General features: G+C 40.2%; 1 protein-coding gene across 1 annotated transcript; it reads left to right on the forward strand.

Moving 5' to 3' along the window:
- Positions 1-6,918: 6,918 nt before the first annotated feature.
- On the forward strand, positions 6,919-15,286 carry ttll6 (tubulin tyrosine ligase-like family, member 6). Its single transcript, XM_068736800.1, has 14 exons — positions 6,919-6,955; positions 7,580-7,698; positions 8,144-8,274; positions 8,399-8,555; positions 8,668-8,811; positions 9,834-9,919; positions 10,011-10,236; positions 10,787-10,965; positions 11,038-11,226; positions 11,807-11,969; positions 12,321-12,668; positions 12,831-12,893; positions 13,627-13,735; positions 14,447-15,286. The coding sequence occupies exons 2-14, from the start codon at positions 7,618-7,620 to the stop codon at positions 14,698-14,700; spliced, it is 2,130 nt and encodes a 709-aa protein (XP_068592901.1). The 5' UTR covers positions 6,919-6,955; positions 7,580-7,617; the 3' UTR covers positions 14,701-15,286.
- The last annotated feature ends 4,202 nt before the right edge of the window (positions 15,287-19,488 follow it).

Here is a 19,488-nt window from a genome sequence, read left to right on the forward strand (position 1 = left end):
CTCGGACATTTGTTCGACCACACGTAAAGTAGTCCGCTGCTTTTTAAAATGCAAATTTTCAAACCGATCTTCTTTGATTTCCTAAAAGTGATTATACCATTGCAATAAAAAAGTATTTATCTATTCATATAAATACGATCCTTACTGTTACATATATTAGTGTACATTTTTATTCACACCTTATTGATATCTTTTATTTTCCAATATATATATATATATATATATATATATATATATATATATATATATATATATATATATATATATATATATATATATATATATATATATATATTTGACCTCTTTCACACTTTGTACTACAACTGCAGCACAATAATTTATTATCTTATATTTGATCAAGAACCCCCACTCTTGTACTTTTTTATTTTCATCAAATCAGAGACATTGCTGCCTTGTTTCCAATTGTCCATGAAGGTATCAGAAGTTACGTTCTGGGTGGACCCGTGTCCTGCATTATGGGTAATGTAGGCCAATTCAAAAAAACTTACTCTCCTCTGCAGTGAGACATAAAAACACAAGAGGGAGCTAAATTCTTTCCCGCCGTGGAACAAATCCTGTTCATTACATGTGACATATGTTACAATAATCCTTATAATAGTTTTAGGCTTTATTATAAGACACACGTGGGTAATGGTCAGTTTAGACCTCAGTGTTATGTTGGTTACAGGCTCCTAACAGATCAGCCATGTGACAGAATTTGGGCACTTTTTACTTGGAAACAGACAATAAGGTAATTACAATTAAATTCTAACAAATACCAAATCCAAGGATAACCCTCTTTGTTTTCTTTACATCGTTATTGGCACAATGCCGATAGAATATATTATTTTGAATTTCTGCCAAATGGCATTAAAATCAAGACATCAAAAACTGCTTAGTGGCATTTTTTTCTTGTGGAGGTTATAGAAATTACAATCTACGAGGGCTAAATTTGTATCATGTATGCATTTGTCATATAAGGTGTGCATGTTTTAACCAGATGCCTTTCCAGATCTCCTTTCGTACACCTGCTGGATTAAATGAAATGAAAACCATGTGCCTGTTAGTGGCTCTTTTGTGAGGCTGTACTGAGGCAAGTAGTCCAATATGATGAGTTGTAAAATGGTGCACTCACAGACTCAGTTGACTTTGTTAAATAGTTTTAAGGTGAGTCGTTCACATACCCAGAAATAACAGCCTCTCTGATCACGCTCCATTAATGCTGTCACACTACAGCAGGTGTTTTCTATCCCACTAACGACCTGTCGGGAGAAGGGCGTGGCCTTAAAGGTGCAACATGCTGAAAAAGATGAGACGTTAGAGAGCAGTGATTCAGTGTGGATTTACTCTTTAAATTCAAATGTATTCATTTGATCAATAACACGGTTCCAAAAGTATATGCACAATTTGTGTTTATCATTTCCACCAGTCTTTACTCAAACAACACATGTTGTGTTAAATGTATATTATAAATAAGATACATGTTTAAAATAAATCAAATAAGTGGAAAACCTATTGTGTAATGTCAAAAAATATGACAGTTTTTGGATGTTATCTCCTTTAAACAATACAAATCATGAATCTGCCTTGAATATAAATAAATGTTAACGTGGTGATTGTATGATACATCTTTAATGTCAATAATTGATTAATAACACCTTAAAACATGTTTTCTTATTCGATTGAATGATCTTCTTTTATGTACATTTTTTTTAGGGCACCAGCAACTTGTGGTTCAGTTACTGTGACGTAAACACAGGAGGAGCAGGGGATCGAACCGCCGACCCCAAAAATATAAGAATTACCTGGAAACCATCGAAACTGCGACGTGCACCTGTGGCTCCAGCTTGTAGATGCGTCTTTTCTTCATCGGCGAGCCAACAACCAATCAGAGACGCTCACTCTCACAACCCCTGGATTGTGATTGGCTACAGGCGTACCGGGGACGTTCCATCTGGAAATGAGCAGCGTGCGCGCATGTGCCTCGAGTTCATTCATGTTTCCATGTGTAGGTTACGTCTCTCCACTGTGCGTCAAGCCAAGAAGACTACAACCACGACCGGCCAACAGCAACAGCAACAACAACAGCAACACTACCAAAGGCTGCTCGGTCGGTGTAACGGGACCGGTAACAAGAGGACACACTGACGGTAACGTTACGTTTCTAGTCGTTCTGTAGTCGGTAGTGAGCCTGAAATCGGTCTGGAGAGAGGTCAGCATTCCGTTACCATAGCACCACCCTATAGTAGAGCACAAGAGGATTCAGACACTTCAACTCTCATGCAATTACAGAGCAGGGCAAATATAATTTAATGTGACAATGTATTTAGATTTTGTTTTATAGAGATATTAAATGCAGATAGAACGTGCATGCACTCTTTCCCATATTAATAACGTTCACAACATGATCATAGATGATTGCTTTAATCAGAACAATAAACAATAACAATAGCACCATGCAAGGTGAGTTTATGATGAGTCAGTATAAAAAAAACATATAAGCCTAATGACTCACTGCCAAACTTAAAGATTACAATACTTTCACTTTACTTTGGCTAAGTAAAAGTAAAAGTAGCAATGCACAGTGGAAAAAAATACTCCATCACAAGTAAAAGTTCTGCATTGAAGAACGTAGTACTCAAGTAAAAGTACAGTGTTTTCAGCTGAATATACCTAACATTAAAAGTACTCATAAGGTAGAAACATGCCTCCCTGTGAGTGTTATATCTTTATATGTCTTATTATTGTGTACATGAAGTAGGTTGGTAATAGTTTAATTTGCATTGAATTTCATAACACTGATCACAGAATCTTAATCTGAAGGTAACTTGTAATTATAGCTGTTAAATGTGGAGGGGGTGCTCCTTTTAACAATCCCACCCTATGTACACTACACACATTTCTTTCACTTACTCATCGAAAACTCACCCTGCATGGTGCTATTGTTTTTATTGTTACTGCAGAATTTGAAGTAATCACCAGTTGGTGGTGCATAGTCAATTCACAAAGCTGTCTTTCAGAGGAAACAAAAAAGACAACATATGTTGTTTTTCATTGCCTTCTTTATTTAACAACACACCTAAGACACTATTCATTCATACAAGAGAAAAGAGCGCATGAGCTTCTCCTACCTACATTTAATATCTCTGTAAAAACACACCATCGTCACATTAAATTATAATTGCTCTGCTCTGTAATTGTATGAGAGCTCATGTTGCCCGTGTAACACACACACACACACACACAGTTTAAATACCCTTAAATACAGTCATAACATGTCAATTCTCTGACTGACATAGGTGCTGGAAGCTGAGCAGGCGATCTTTACAGCATCATAACAAAGATTAAAGGTAGATAATTGAGTGTGGAAGGGTGTTGGATGTCAACTAATGATTTATTAATGTTGATTGAGTGATTAATCAAGAAGTAGGTTCAGCACATGCTGTGTTATTCTTCCACAATGTTGTCATCCAGTCTTGTTTTAATCTGATTGAGACCCGATTGTCTGTCTATCTAACGCAAGATCCATCTACTGTGTCTACTTTCTATTCTTCTTCGACCAGCGTTTCCCCTTCTGCCATGTGCTCCATTTTTAATGTCTTCACTGCAAGGCTAAGCTTCAACTGAAGGTTCTCCATTTCAACTTGGCTAAAAAGATGGATGTCCAGCCTGTTCACTTACACCACACACTGCCACAGAGCTTTTCAGCACAGATTTAATTTTGACAACTCGAGGCGTTGAAAAACACTTCTCCAGTTTCAGTGAACAAATGTGTGGGATTATCCCTCTCCTCTCGCTCCCTGCTGAGGTCTCCTGCTCATTTTCTCTCCATCATGTCAGGGGGGGATCAGGTGTTTGTCCCCTCTGTTTTCTAATTGGTCACCAGATCCACCGCTGGGCCCGATGCTTGACTGTGTAAGTCAATCTGAAGTGAGCCATCCTTGTGATGATACAAATCTACTCTCTCTTTTTTTTTAAGACTCCAAAAGGCAGACGGTGCACGAGGTGGAGATGTGGCTCATTGGTTTGTCTGCTGAGGAGTGTGACAGCGTCTCAAAGGGCTCCTGAAACAAAGATTTGTGTGTGGAGGCAGACGGACGAGGCGGCATCTTCCAACACCTTCGTCCTCTCAAATGTAGGCTTTACAGAGCAGGTGAGTAAGAGCCATTTCTCAAATGATGGAGATGACGGTGAACCAGGTCTCTGTTGCCAATTTATGAGGTACAATTAGCTAAAACGTATGCACTGTTTCCAATATTTTGTTCAACCTAATTTATCGATGAGGGACTAAATATTAGAATAAAACTGTGGCCTCCAAAATGACCACAAAGCTAAATCACTCACCTAGAAAAACTGGACATCATAATCTTCATGAAGAGAGGATGAGTTGTTGCATCAGACTGCATTAGTTTTAGCTTTAGGCGTTTCTAATAAACTGGCAAGTTGCATCAGTGAAACCAGAGTGATTGCGATGTGTGCCGAAATAATTGATTTGAATAATAAATTAGTTAAGCAATAGAAGATTAGCTGATGTTGATTTTCATAAACAACATGTAAGTAATTTATCTAAGTTTAGAGAGCTTTTCATATCATATATAATTTCATATTTCATGTAGTAAATGAAACACTTTTGGGCTTTTGGACTGTTGTCAGACAGAAATATCAGTTTTTAAGACGAGATGTTGGGCTTTGGTAACAATTTTGTAATTCCACATTTATATGAATTAACTTGATAGTAAAGATAATTGTCAGTTGCAGCATTGATTATGTGTGTTTACATGTGAAAAACTGTAATAAGTTCAAATTTTGTTTGATATAGAATGTAAAGGTTTGTCTTTTCTTCCATTTCATTATATTAATTAATCAGATTGTGACAACCTCCGGAGCAACAAGAGATGTCTCAAGTGGAGTGTGTATCCCTTTAAATTATCAACTTGTTTCAGTGTTTAGTGCTGCAGCTTGTTTTAAAGTAAATGAGACAATAGTAAGTGCTAGTGTGGCGTGTCAGTGTGTATGTAGTGACACTGACCAGTTGATGTCATTCTCACTGAATCCGGTCGTTGTTGGTTGAGGACAGATAACACGGAGGTGTTATTCATGTTCCTGTTGTTGATGCATGCTGAGGGAGAGCCTTGGAGAAATCCTCGAGCGGGGCTGTAACTGTACCCGGGCTGAGGTCAGTGGGGCGTCTCGGCCCAGTGTAAAGCTCACAGTTCGGGGCCAGGATTATCCAGATCGTTGGATCAGAATACGGTTACCCAGCACCGTGACCTCCCACAGTGTACCTGGGATGTCCCTCCTTAATGCCACCGCGATCACGATCATTACCAGGAACTAACTTGACCTCACCTTCAACTCCACAAGACACCAGATAGGAGGCAGAGGTGAGAGCTGAGAAGCTGCTGTGACGATTGTCCCTGAGCTCGGGTCAGAGTGCAGACGGACATTAACCGAACCAGAACTAATGAGTGGAATAAGTGGTCTTTGCATTTATTTTAGACGACCATGTTCCGCAGAGGATGAATCCTAATGACTTTTCTTCTAGCGCCACTGTGAGGTTCACATTTTCGGGTTTAGAGTGAAATATCTCAACAAATATTTGATGGTTTTACCTTCAAGTTGTTGCACACGTTCATGTTCCCTTCAGGATGAATTGTTGAAACTCCTTGAACTAGAATAGTATCCACTAACAGCACATTAACAATGAACCGTATTTAGTTTGCATCCTGTGTGGTTTGAGTAAACACTACGCACTAAAAGCCGTCTTAGAATTAGTTTGTAGTTTGGATTTGGAACTCTGTTTTAGTCTTGTTCATCTTATTGATGAAGGTAAAATCTCCCATTTAAAAAATGCTTTTATGGACATTAATGTTTTCCATGGAAGTTCAGAAAAAAGGGGACAATTTGAGTACAAAGACATTGTACATTGGCATGTATTTAGCTAACCTGACACTGGAAAATATACAACATGAGGAGGACTGTTACCTTGTTAACTAGTGGTGACCTAGAAGGCGATCTCAAGAACCCACTTAGTATAAGACGGTGGCTGTTGATGAAAAATGGAAGAAGTGGACTCCTTACAAAAACCCATCACAAGGACACTAATATCTAAAATCATCATATAAAGAGTGAAAAGAGCGAGAGTATCAGTATATTGTTTAACTCACTGACTTTTGTATTGATATCATAAAAAGCCTTTAATTTAAAGTTCTGGTTGGCGTCAGAGTTCAGTCCCTCTCTCTATTTGTATCCGTCCTGCCACAATAACTCTTGAATGTCGGCATGTGACAATGTGTCGACAGCCAGAGCACTCACCTGATGAGAGAAATGGAAACAGAAACATGAGTCCATGCTCGCACTTACAGCTTGTTTCTTTGTTCTGTTTGAATTGAATTTCATTGTGAGGCTGTTGCAGCACATCCCCATTAAAAACACACCACGTAAAAGAGGAAATTATAATTTTTTTTTCTTCTTCTACACTAATGCACAAGCTTTTTGCATTTGTTTTTGTTTGTGCACCTCCAGGATGGGTCTACCTGTGGACAGTCCAGACAGAAATGAAGATGCACATAACTATGAGCAGCAGGGAGAGGGAGAGGGAGGAGAAAGCCCGACTGAAGCCTGCACTCGCACCCCGCCGCCCATCAACAACAAGAAGAGGAGGAAGAGCAAGAAGAGGTACTTAACTGCTGGATCACCTCCATTTGTACTTCTAGTTATTTCCCGCTGCAGGTACTTTACCTCCGAGCACCCTGACTGCTACGATTTTACAACTCGTTCTGGAGGCTTTTAGGTTTTAGATTCCTCACTTGTCCTCATCATTTGATGGAGGGAAGAGGATGAAGATGAGGCGTTTGTAGGACCTTGCAGCAAAGCAGATGTCTGTCCCTCTTTCTGTCTCTCTTCTCTTCCAGATGACTGTGGATCAACCTCACCAACTGCAAATATGAAAGTGGTACGTTCTGTAATAATCTGTTTTTAATTAAATTACTCTGCACCACCCCGGCTATTTATAGTTTACAGAACCTCTAGTCATGTAAAATGAATTATTGGAATAAAAACCGCACTAGATGTACTACATGGCCAAAAGTATGTGGAGGTGGATTTCAATCAGGACTTGATTTTGAGGGACGTGGATATGCACAGCAGGATCAGAAATGTGAATAGTCTTTGGTGATTTGACTCCATCGTAACATTTTTAAAGGAGGCGATGAAGCCGTGAGTAGAATAGAAAACCGTCCTATGGAGTCTAAACACTGGTGGTGATGAGATGAAGAGAATGAGGATGATGAGCTCAACCTGGGTGCTAGATATGATGACTGGGCCAAGAAGAACTAATCCCTGCAGCAGGATTAAACATCTGGTGAATAGACTGAAACCAGAAGAGAAGAGGCCGTCAGAGCTGCAGATTAAACGCTCAGAGTTATTTGGAATGAGACACACGGGTGTAATGTTCATGTGTCCACATATTTTTGGCCATGTACTGTAACCAGAAGCTCCTAGATCAGTGTTCGCAGCAGAAAAGTTTTACAAACGCATTCACTTCCATGATATAATAATAATCCTGTGTTTGTCTCAGTGCGCCGCGCTGCTCACAGGTACGGCCTCAGAGAGGCGATGGAGGGTGACGACTGGACTCTTTTCTGGACCGACTGCTCCGTGTCTCTGGACCGTGTTAAGGACATGAAGCGTTTCCAGGTACTCACAGCAGCGCGCACATTACTGCCACCGTCACAGAAGACTAATTAAACTGGATTCAATTGTGTGAATTAAATGAACGCTGTGGGGAGAAGTCAGTCTGCTCTGTCAAATTGTAAAAGCCTTACATGTAATTTAAATTCCCTTCGGCTCAATATGCCCTCCCCGTGAAATAATAAAACATATAGATTTCCATAGAGATTATGAGATTGCGTCATTTTCTCATTGCTCATAACAGCTTTTCAGCTCAAGCAATCAATTTGTAATCTAATTGAGTAATTCAGGGCAAGAAGTACCGAGCAGGTCATGACCAACGATTCCTCTCTGAATGAATGAGGGGGGATCGGTTTATTTCGTCATTTCTCACTTAGACTGCCTACAATCCTGCGCACAAAAATACTTCACAATGAGTACTTCCCCTGTAAACACGTTTGTGTCTTTGCAGAAAATAAACCACTTCCCAGGGATGAGTGAGATCTGCCGCAAAGATTTACTGGCGAGAAACATGAACCGCATGCTCAAGCTTTTCCCCAGAGACTACAACATCTTCCCCCGAACCTGGTGCCTTCCTGCAGAGTCAGTTTGCTCTTTTTTCCTATAATTTTGCTCTTTTAATCTGTGTGTGTGTGTGTGTGTGTGTGTGTGTGTGTGTGTGTGTGTGTGTGTGTGTGTGTGTTAAGATACCAACTGTGCTTTGCAGTTACAGTGACTTCCAAGCTTACACCAGGGCCAAAAAAAGCAAGACGTATATCTGTAAGCCAGATACCGGCTGCCAAGGCAAAGGCATCGTCATCACCAAGTCCATTAAAGACATTCAACCTGGAGAGCATATGATCTGCCAGGTTTACGTCTCCAGGGTGAGGGTCTATTGAACATCACACACACACACACACACACACACACACACACACACACACACACACACACACACAGTTTGAAGTTGACGTACGTTCTTCATTCCCTCGTCAGCCGTTTATAATCGACGGATACAAGTTTGACTTGCGTATCTACGTGCTGGTGACGTCATGTGACCCATTCAGCATATTCATCTTCAAGGAGGGACTGACTCGCTTCTGCACCACCAAGTACAACGAACCGACACACGGCAATGTGGTGAGAAATGTCAAAGCATGTTATACTATGTGTGTGTGTGTGTGTGTGTGTGTGTGTGTGTGTGTGTGTGTGTGTGTGTGTGTGTGTGTGTGTGTGTGTGTGTATCCAAGCCAGATACATCTTCTTCCTCTGAGCCATAGAGCTCCATTGAAAACACGTCAATGAGCCTCTCTGTTGTCCCTTCATCACCAGGAACACCATCCTGCTGCCACAAATACCCACTAGAGCACCAAATGCGGATTAATCCGCCTCTGAACATAGTCCCCAACAAATGGACTATCTCCTTCTCTTTGAAGGACGTTTGATTAAAAACTACACGTTTTTATGAGCCGTTTTTAAAGAGGTCTTCAGTAGGAACCGATGGGCGTTGAGAGACTGACTTTAGTTTAGATTTGTTGACAACAAAAACATAGAAAGTCACCAGCCTTAACCATTAACGGTCAGGAGTGAGTCATTGTTATCATTTTCCTGCATGTTGCAATGAAAAGTACACATATAATCACGTTGTCTTGTCATTAATACAATAGATAATCTGGATCCTTGTGATTACAGTATAGTACTTTACATAAAGAGATAATAAGTAACATGAAAAAAAATGCCATAAAAACAAGACTAAAGAACAGCAGATACACCTGTTACAAAAAGCTATGGCTGCACCTTTTTGTTATTACTTTCATTATTCAGTTATTTTTCCTCTATAATCAGCATATCACAATTTCCCAAAACACATGGTGACTGTTTATCATTTCTTTTAATGTCCAAGCAACAGTTCAAAACCCAAAGAGAATATTTTGTTACCATATAAGACTAAGAAAATCTGAAAATACTCACATTAGAGAAACTGAAACCTATAAGATGTTTGCATTTTTGTTTATAAAAAGTGGCTTAAACGATAATTTAATTATAAAATTGTTGCAGATGAATTTTGGGTCAATCAACGAATCGCTGCAGCTCTAATAACATGCGTTTTACTTCTGTCTTGTGTGTGATATCTCTCTCCTTCCTCGTCTTTCTCATGTCAGGATGACGTGTGCATGCATCTCACCAACTACTCCATCAACAAGAACAGCGAGAACTTTCTCCGTGACGAGGACACCGGCAGCAAACGGTAAACACACAGACAACGCCTGTTGTGTCGTAGAACTAATACTAATTAAAACACTGCATATTCATTGCATGTTTGTTGCTGTTGCCTTCAGAAAGCTGTCCACCCTGAACAAGCTCCTGGAGTCCATCAGCTGCAACACAGACAAGATGTGGAACGACATCGAGGACATGATCATAAAGACTCTGATCTCCGCTCACCCAATCCTCAAGCACAACTACCACACGTGCTTCCCAAACCACACCACCGGCAGCGCCTGCTTCGAGATCCTGGGCTTCGATGTGCTGCTGGACCACCGGCTCAGACCCTGGGTGCTGGAGGTGAAAGACCATGACAAATATAAACATGCAGATGTGTTGCTGTCAAAACCAGGTTCTCAAGGTCTTTACAGACTTCTGTACTAAGTACAATTTAGACAACAGAATTGTTTCAATGGAAAGTTTATTCATGCTTTCAACCCCTGAACATTGAACCCTTTTTTAAAATCTGTTTCCGCACTGTCTGACAGTATAATGTATAATCTCTATCAGCTGGTTTAAGCTGTACAAGATGTGGGATATAGTCAGACCCAACGCTCCATGTTATAGCTTCACCATTCCATCATCCATCAACTGGACACATTCTAAATGTCTTGCACATTATTTTATACATTTGTCTTAAATCCAGCCTGCCGTAGATGGCAATCTTTGGAAACTTAAAGTAAATGTCTGTGGTTTTGAACAGAATCTGGCTGCACTGCATGAGTTTGTAGTAAAATGTTACTCAGGAAAACCATGCTTTTGTTAGACGTCCAAATTGACCACTTGTTCTGTGTGTGTGTGTGTGTGTGTGTGTGTGTGTGTGTGTGTGTGTGTGTGTGTGTGTGTCCAGGTGAATCACTCCCCAAGTTTTACCACCGACTCGCAGCTGGACCGCGAGGTGAAGGACGCGCTGCTGTACGACACCCTGATTCTCATCAACTTGGGCGCCTGCGACCGCCGCAAGATCACCAAGGAGGAGAGACGCAGGGTGAAGGACAGGCTGCAGCAAAACAGCACCAGAGAGGCCAGGTAGAGTTCTGTCGGTCACAAGTCATGTGTGCGTTCCCCTCCAGGTGACTGTTACCATGTGCGTGTGTCCAGGTCGGAGGAGCTGCGTCAGTGCCAGGCAGCCACGCTGGAGCAGATGGAGAGGTACGAGGCCAAACACCTGGGAGGCTTCAGGAGGATCTATCCCAGAGAGGGCGGGGAGAAATACGACAAGTACTTCAAACACAGCAGCTCGCTCTTCCAGGAGACGGCGGCGTCCAAAGCCAGAGAGGAGTGTGCCAGGTACCTGCTGCGCGTCTTCAACACAATTCAGTGGAGAAGAGAGGCTGTTGGTGATGTAGCACTGACACACCAGAGACAAGTTCCACTGATTACACATTTCATTCATAAGATTGCAAACTCTGCCTGAAAATAAGTCTTGAGAACAGAGGAAGTACCACTATTAAGATCTCTGCCCCGAACCAAAAATCAAATGTGGCTAAAAGGGTGTAATGTAAAGGCAGAATTGGACAATCAGTGATTTAAAATGTGTAACCTCAACGGTGGAGAGCATGATCGTCCTCCTTGGAAGCAACACAAACAAACTGAACGATTTAAACCTGTCAGTAAAACATCACTGCAGTATAAATATTGATTGCATGAACTAATGACGATATATGAAGATATATATGCAGCTAGATGGGAAAAAACTTGACATATTTGAATGTACTTTGGTGGAACTTTTCTCTTCTTTCTGTCATTATTTTTGATTATATGAGGTTTAGCTTAAAAAGGATAAAGGGATTTATTTTACATTTTAATAATTGTTATTAATATCAGAGAAAGATGCTAACGTTTCTGTGTGTGTTTTGTATGTGTTTAGGCATCAACTGCAGGAGCTGCGTCTGAAGCAGGAGCAGAGGGAGAGAAACCAGAGGAGAGGCCGGAAGAGAGACCTGCAGGGGGAGACGGCGGGGGAGAGAGTCCAACCTCGAGGAGCACAAACACAACCCCCCAGCTCCAACTGTGACGGTGACCCGCCGCCGGTGAGCCTGTCCTCCCGTCATTACAGACGCAGTGTCCGCATGAAACCACCAGAGGGAGTCAAACAGCTTCTGTCTCATGATGAATGCTTCATATTCTGGCTGACCCCCTTTGAGTAGATGGACTCTTACCCAATTTAAATTAGCTGGAATAATATTCCTGCAGATAATTTCTATTGGACGTCTCTCATTTCAAATTCAAATATCTTTTTTTATTGTCAAGACGGGCAAAAACAAACAGTGTTATCAAGGTTATTCAGTGACAGTAATTGTTAATATATTGTAGATGCATACTGGTGGCTACACATACGGTGAGGCAATAAAAAACAAATTGAATCAAATGTGTCTCTGCAGCTCCCTCCGTCCAGTGTGTCGCTGGATCCTGAAGCTACAGACGTCCGAGAGGAGAAGCAGCAGCAGCAGCAGCAGGAGGAGGAGAAGGAGAAGCAGCAGCAGCAGCAGCAGGAGCAGGAGCAGGAGGAGGAGGAAGAGGAGGAGGAGGAAGAAGAGAAGGCAGACGTGGAGGAGCAGGAGCGGGTCGACGTGCTCCTCCAGAGGGAGAAACTACTGCAGGACCTCGGGGTGGTGGACCAGATCCACCAGCTGCTGCAGGGCCGGACAGACGGAGGGGGGGTCCTGCAGGAGGCCTGCTCCCAGCAGCAGAGTAGACCGGCTCATCAGAGACGACAGACCCGACTACAGGTACTGTGTTCTCCTTCAAATAAAACAGCCAACGTGAACACAACAACAGCTCGCACAGTCTTGGAAGTGTGGTCTCATTTTTCACTTGTTTGTCGTCAGTTAAATGATCATTTTGATTTCTTCCGCCTCCAGTCGTCTGTGCTGTTTTTCTTATCGTTTCAGTTGGACTCTTTGACTCAGTTCTCCCAAAGAAGAAAGCAGCAGCCCTGCTCTCACTCACTGCAGGTACTTCACAACACAGATCAATATAATACAGAAATCAGGAATGAAAGGTTTACTGGCCCTTTTATAATCCATACAGATTCCTATTTATTTCAAAAAACATCCAGAAAAAGAGAAATATTAAATAATTGTTTTACAGTTTCACATTTGTAACAAGGGCTTCCACTAACGATTACTTTCATTACCAATCAATCTAATGAGTCTTTTTCTTGATTAATCTTTTGACCTACAACATGCCATTCACAATGTTTTCAGTTTGCTTGTTTTTTCTGACCAACAGTCCAAAAAGGCAAAAATCATTCAATTTACTGTCACATAAGACTAATAAAACCAGACAGATCTCACATTTGAGGAGCTGAAATCAGAAGATATTTTGACATTAGTGTTTAAAAATGACTGAAGCGATTAATCGCTTAATTGTCTGTCGATCGATGAGTCGACTAATCTTGTAAAACCTAATATTCAAGTTTTGGAGGATTAAGAGAAATGTTTTCAAATTAAACCAGGTTTAATGCCACATGCATAGTTGATTTAAAATGTTAAAGCTAATTTCTTAAAAAACAGTCACTGTGGCAGCTCTATGAACGGATAAATAGCAATCAAATCATAATATTTAGAATGAAAACATATGAACAGTTGAGATTTTGCCTCATTGTGTGCTTTTCAATCATCACTGATAACTTTCAGCACTAATGAAACGTCACCAAGAAGCAGAATTGAAATATCTGTGTTGCAGCACATCAGCTCCCACGTGACACAGCAGCAGCGTCTGCTGAGGCCCACAATGGACCAGAGGACCCTGAACCCACCTGAGCCCGAGAGCCACAGCAGGACTCACTGGCCAGGTAAACACGTCTCTCTGCATGCTGAGATTTCATCTCAAGGAAGGGAAACAATGTCTCTACATCTCTGGAGTTATTACAAGCTGCTTTTTCTCAACTTCACAATCAGCATTTAGCTGTTTTACCTTTTTCTTGTAGGTTTGTATTTGACTATTTGACTCTTAAAAGTAAAAAAATCAAGAAAACAAAACTGGCTTGTGTTAAAAAAAAATGTCTTTATTATTGTAAAACTCATACAGTTAAAAAAAGCTGTGAAGAAATAAAACTTAAAACAATTTGTCTTCTTTCTTCTTCTTCTTCTTCTTCTTCTTCTTCTTCTCATATCCATGACGCAAATATCAACATAATCGAACTTTGATAAATAGTTTGGATTCTTAATTTAGATATAAAATGTTTATTATTATTATTATTGATCTGAATTTTGTTTGATATTTTAAAGGAAATAAACAAGCTTCCAGATCCACATTATTAAACAATAAAAAGCAACTTTGTTTATATTTTTGGCATTTTGTATATTTTCGATATATGTCTATTGATGTTCTTATTGATATTTTGTATTTGCACTCTTTCCTAGTGATGCACAAGACTTTCCCTCATGATACATAAAGTTCTCATTTAAACACAACAGTCAAACATCTCAAACTTCTCAGCCTGCTTGTTGTCCGTGTGATTCCAGTTAGATTCCAGCTTCACCGTCTCTTGTTTCCTCCTCAGCCGGTGGATCTCTGGCCGTCCAGCAGGACGGGACCAGGAGCAGCTCCTGGTCCCGTCCCAGCATCCCGGTCCTAAACCACGTCCCCCGAGGAGGCCTGCGCTGCGCCTACTTGCCCCACGACCCCGCGGCCCTGCAGGGCCTGCTCGTCATCTCCACTCCGGCCCCTCTGGTCCGGAGGCCTGGCTTGTCTCACATGGTCCGCAACTTGTCCCGCCGAGCCCCCCCCCAGCAGCAGCCCGGTAAAGGCCAGTGAGGAGCCGGATTAAACCCACTGGAGACACACAGGAGAACTGGAGGTAGAGAGGCTTTAAGCTGTGAACATAAAGAAACACACTGTGCCTATTTGATGATCTCGCGTTATATAGATTTTATAACTGGACTCCTGCAGTTTACTCTGCTTGCCACTTTTATAACCCTCCAGCACTACAGGAAAACACCATTATGGCTTTTTAAACTTTTTCTAACCTGCTGTGTGTTTGTGCTCACATATGTGTAATATTTTGCTCTGGGGGATGAATCCTCTCAAACAAACCTCACCTACAGTGCCAAAATACAAGCAGACGAGTCTGATTTAACACCTTATGGCATGTGTGATCCAAATCCTCTGAAGCAAACCTAATAAACTCACTGATTACTGGGAGTTAATACGAGCTCACATTGGCTCAATGAATATTAAAGTATTATTAGTTAAGATTAAAACCCTATATTTAAAGAGAAACTGGGGAATATTTAAACATAAAGGTCTTCTGCCTCTTTTCTCAATGGAATTCGATTGTGAAGTCAAGTATTGAAAATCTTTTTGTTTTTGCACTGATGATAAATAAAATATCTTTTTTTAAAGATGTTTCATCATCTTAATTTTTTATTCAATTTTCCAACAAAAAAGATTCCAGGGCTTTTTTGTATTTTTATATATATATATATATATATATATATATATATATATATATATATATATATATATATATATATATATGTGTGTGTTCTTATATAATTCACTTTTCCTGCAAAGTTATTATTTCATGTTCTAAAATCAGTTCGCTCGTGTTTGTGTGTTTTCGTTTTGAAGCTTTTCGGGGAGAGTTGAAGAGGCCATAACGTTTTACAGCATTTCTTCATCCGGTTTCTTTTGTTTTGAAAGAAAAAGACAAAAAAATTACGAAATTCTCCAAAACATCTCGAGCTGGTCTCTCCTGTAAGAAATGTGAAGCTACACGTTCAGCAAAGATGATTTTAATAGCTCAGAGTAATATGATTTAGGGTTTTGTGTAAAATTGATATCGTGCAAGAGAAAAAGCTTTTCATGTCTAATCGTGTCTAAAACATATAAAACGTAAAATCATCGACTGATTTAAATCGAAAGAGATTTTATCAAAAATGTTTTAGTAATAAAGGCCTTAGGTTTTAATTTTTTAACTGAAATACTACAAAAACATGTCAAATGCTAAACAGAAACTCAGAAGGCCTATATTTAGAATTAGCCGTTATTATTCTAACATTGATGTTTATTAACTTACAAATAGATTCAAAGATGGACCGAAATTGTTTTATTTTAGACTCTTATTTTGGAAATACAGTTCAAACTTTGATTCCTATAATTAAACGTTGTTGTTTTTTTTAATCCAAAAACATTTTAAGGAAACGACAGGCACTTAGTTTGAGTTCGTGTCTCTTGGAGGCCAAAAAAAACAAATGAAAGTGGAGGATGAATGTGTTGCATTTCAGGTATTTATGGTTTTATTGCGTCTATAAAAGTCGGAAATCCTCTCTGTTGGTGGAAATCACCAGATGTCAACTGAAAAAGACCATTTTTAAACAAAACAAAACGGAAATAAGACATTTAGAAACAATAGTAATAAGAAGGAATGCATGTTTTAACGAATGGCTGCACTACTTTAAAACGGGAGTTAAATTCCGTCCTAATAATGTTAATAGAAAAGTTGGCGTAGAATGTGCCGCTTCAGGTTTCTTTTTTGTGACCTTAAAATCCCCCTCAGGACTGCAATCAGCAGAACATCTCCATCTTCGGCCTGTGTGGGCAAAGCCAAATGGATCAGAGGCTGAAGGGAAATCCTCCATTTTGAGATAAAAAAAAAGTCTTTAATGCCCGAAACCATTTTATATAAACTGAACATCTTTAAGATTACGCGATTCTCTCGGTGCGAAACATAAAGAAGGAGGTGAGATAACGTTTAAGATTGAGGAGGACTGGAGCCCAGATCGTCTACTAATCTCAGATTAAAGCTATTCAATAGCTGCATAACACGACAGTTGTGTTTAGAGAACAATAAGAAGCTGCACAGACCTTTTGTTTTTTTTAGAAGCTGGAACAGAACCAAGAGCACATCCAGAACAAATCTCACGAAATATCCTCCTCTTCACATTTCTACATCTTTCACACTCTTTTTGTTCCTCCGTCAAAGCCCCACAACATCTCAGGCCCTGGACACAAAAAAATAAAGATGGCGATGAGAAAAGCAACGTCTAAAGAACAAAAAAAACGGCTGCTGTTTATGAAAATTTACAACTTTGCCATGGAAGTTTACGACTCGCCGGGCTCCGGGATTGGCTGCTGGCGGTCATGTGGACAGCAGGAATGGGAACTTATTTCCCATGAGGTTATATTGCAGCTGCTGTTTTTTTCAGCTCGTTCACTTAACACTAGTAACACAACCCTTTTTTTCTTGGCTCTTTGCTTATGCAACACGCACTGTTGTTGTTGTTGAGGCTATAACGTGCGTCATTTTTTTTTAACCAAAAAATGGGAGATGGAGCGTCCGCGCGATGAGTCCGAGCGCCGTGTTATACGGGGCTCTACTTGTGTATTTGTTCGTGAAAATGAAGGATCATCTCACTCCTGATGGTGGGATTACTTTCATGAAATCACTTGAAGAAAGTGGGATTTTTTTTAGAGAGAGGGGGGGGGGGGGGGGGGGGGGTAAAGGAGGCGCGAGGAGTTTTCTGCAGAGTGGCACCCACACAGGAAATGATGGATTATCAACAAAGGTAAGGGCACCATGTTTCTGATTTGCCGGCGATTAACTCCAGCTCAAGTGCGCCGCTCTGCTGCGCTGCTGTGGCCGAACTGTCGCTGTATAGGCCGGTCCGTGTTTATGTTCATGGAGAGTGGAAGATCACTCTTAAATAAATAGTGATCATACGCAGCGTCCTCATCTTCTTTTATTGTGTGATATTCACGATCAGTGGCCGCTCTGTGTGTTTAACCCGTGAGGTGCTGCAGCGCCAGACAGACCGCAGAAAATGTGCGCTAAAATGTGTGAAAATGATCCTAACGTGTTGCGGGTTTGAGGCCTTTGTGAGACTCACGATGATCAGGAGTGGATTTCGCTTTGATGATGATGGCGGTGATGATGATGATGGTCATACAGGCCCCATGTTACCGCTGAGACGTGCTTTTCTTAAAAATCTGCTACATCTTTGCGCCTTTTACTCTTCTGAGAGATTTTATTATATTCTATGTTAGTTTGTATTGCTGTATTTTAATGCTTTATTCTTAAAAACGTGTCTGAGGAGCTTTATGTGGATGTAGCGCCGCCTCCTCGAGCTGTTTCGCCTCTTTTTTAAGTCAAATCTTGACTTATTTTTTTAAAATATCTGCTCTGAGTGTGGTTTATTTGTGATTTTGCAAAAACTATGAAGTCAATAATAAGCGAGTTGAACGTTTTGTTGTGTTTGCAGCGCCTCTGCAGCGCTTCTGTGTGCGTCCTGTTAGACACTGCGGGTTTTATAAGAGCTTATATAAGATCATGTGATCTTCTGAAGACGTGGGGTTGTGTTTGTGTCTTTCTATCAGAACAGTTTTATATTCTGAGGGCCTGTTTGTTTGCACTTTCCAAATGTCCAGCAGCTGACCGGCTGCAGGGCTGCGGCCTGCTGGAGAGGCGTTGACTTATTGAAGCCAAACGTTAAGACTTTCTGGATTAAAACATTTAGATCAAAACTACTTCTAATCGGATATTATCAATCTAAAACTGCACTACCTCATATCTTAAATACAGACAATGACGTAAAAACAGGATTATTAATTTAGCTATTAGCTAATATCATACAAACGTCAATTGCTCTGCCTAATTCCTTCCAAATACTGTCGTACATTTTAAGTTTCACATTATTCTAAAAATAACTTGCCTTATTTCGTTATTTTGTATTTATTTTCTATTTAATATGGGAAGTTTCCCAATATAAAAGGAAACTTCAAAAAGGTAGAAATTGTCTTTATGGAATTAAGAAAATCATACAAAATAATTTAAGAAATTCACATCTTTTGTTGAAAGAAAATGCAATAAAATCGTATTATTATCGTTTTATTTACGATATTAAATATAAAAAATGTGCTTTAACTGCAGAACCATGCATCACATTTAAAGGTTATTAATAATACTAAGCAACCGATACTACTTAATTGATACATAATGGTCATTCTATTAATAGTATCGACTAATAGCACCGTTAATTAACATACTAATAATACTAATAGCTGATATTAACGTGAATTGATCTACTTCATTATTTCTGAATGCAGTTATTTATAAGTGACTGATCTTATTTCACACGTTTATATACTCACACAGTTGTGTTTTGTTTTTAAATGAGGAACTAGTGTCCATCTGATCACGGTGGGTGAAGATGACGACGGTGATGAAGGTGATGATCTGTGTGGAGGCGCGTGTCCTCCCTCGTGCCCTCTGCACGTCTTCGTGGATCTCAGTCACAGTTGGCGTTGAACCTTTTCAAAGAGTGAAACGTCAACATGTATTACTGAGGGTCGATTTGGATGAATTGATACTCGTTATTGGGATTTCTAGCAGCTGGGTTGAGAATACAATGTTTTTGATAATGTGTTCATTAGTTATTAAATGATTTAACAGGATGGAAGTGAAGGTTAGAGGAAGAGGAGGAGAGAGAGGGAGCCAGTAATCTGTGCGTAAATGGAAATAATGCGCAAAGTGTTTGGCATTTCGTTGCAATGTTTTTTTTTTCTTTTTGCATTGTGTGTGTGTGTACGCGTGAGAGAGGGAGA

This window comes from Cebidichthys violaceus, unplaced genomic scaffold (assembly GCF_023349555.1).
Source record: "Cebidichthys violaceus isolate CVI_PGR_0920_01 unplaced genomic scaffold, fCebVio1.0.p SCAF_72, whole genome shotgun sequence".
Classification (NCBI taxonomy): domain Eukaryota; kingdom Metazoa; phylum Chordata; class Actinopteri; order Perciformes; family Stichaeidae; genus Cebidichthys; species Cebidichthys violaceus.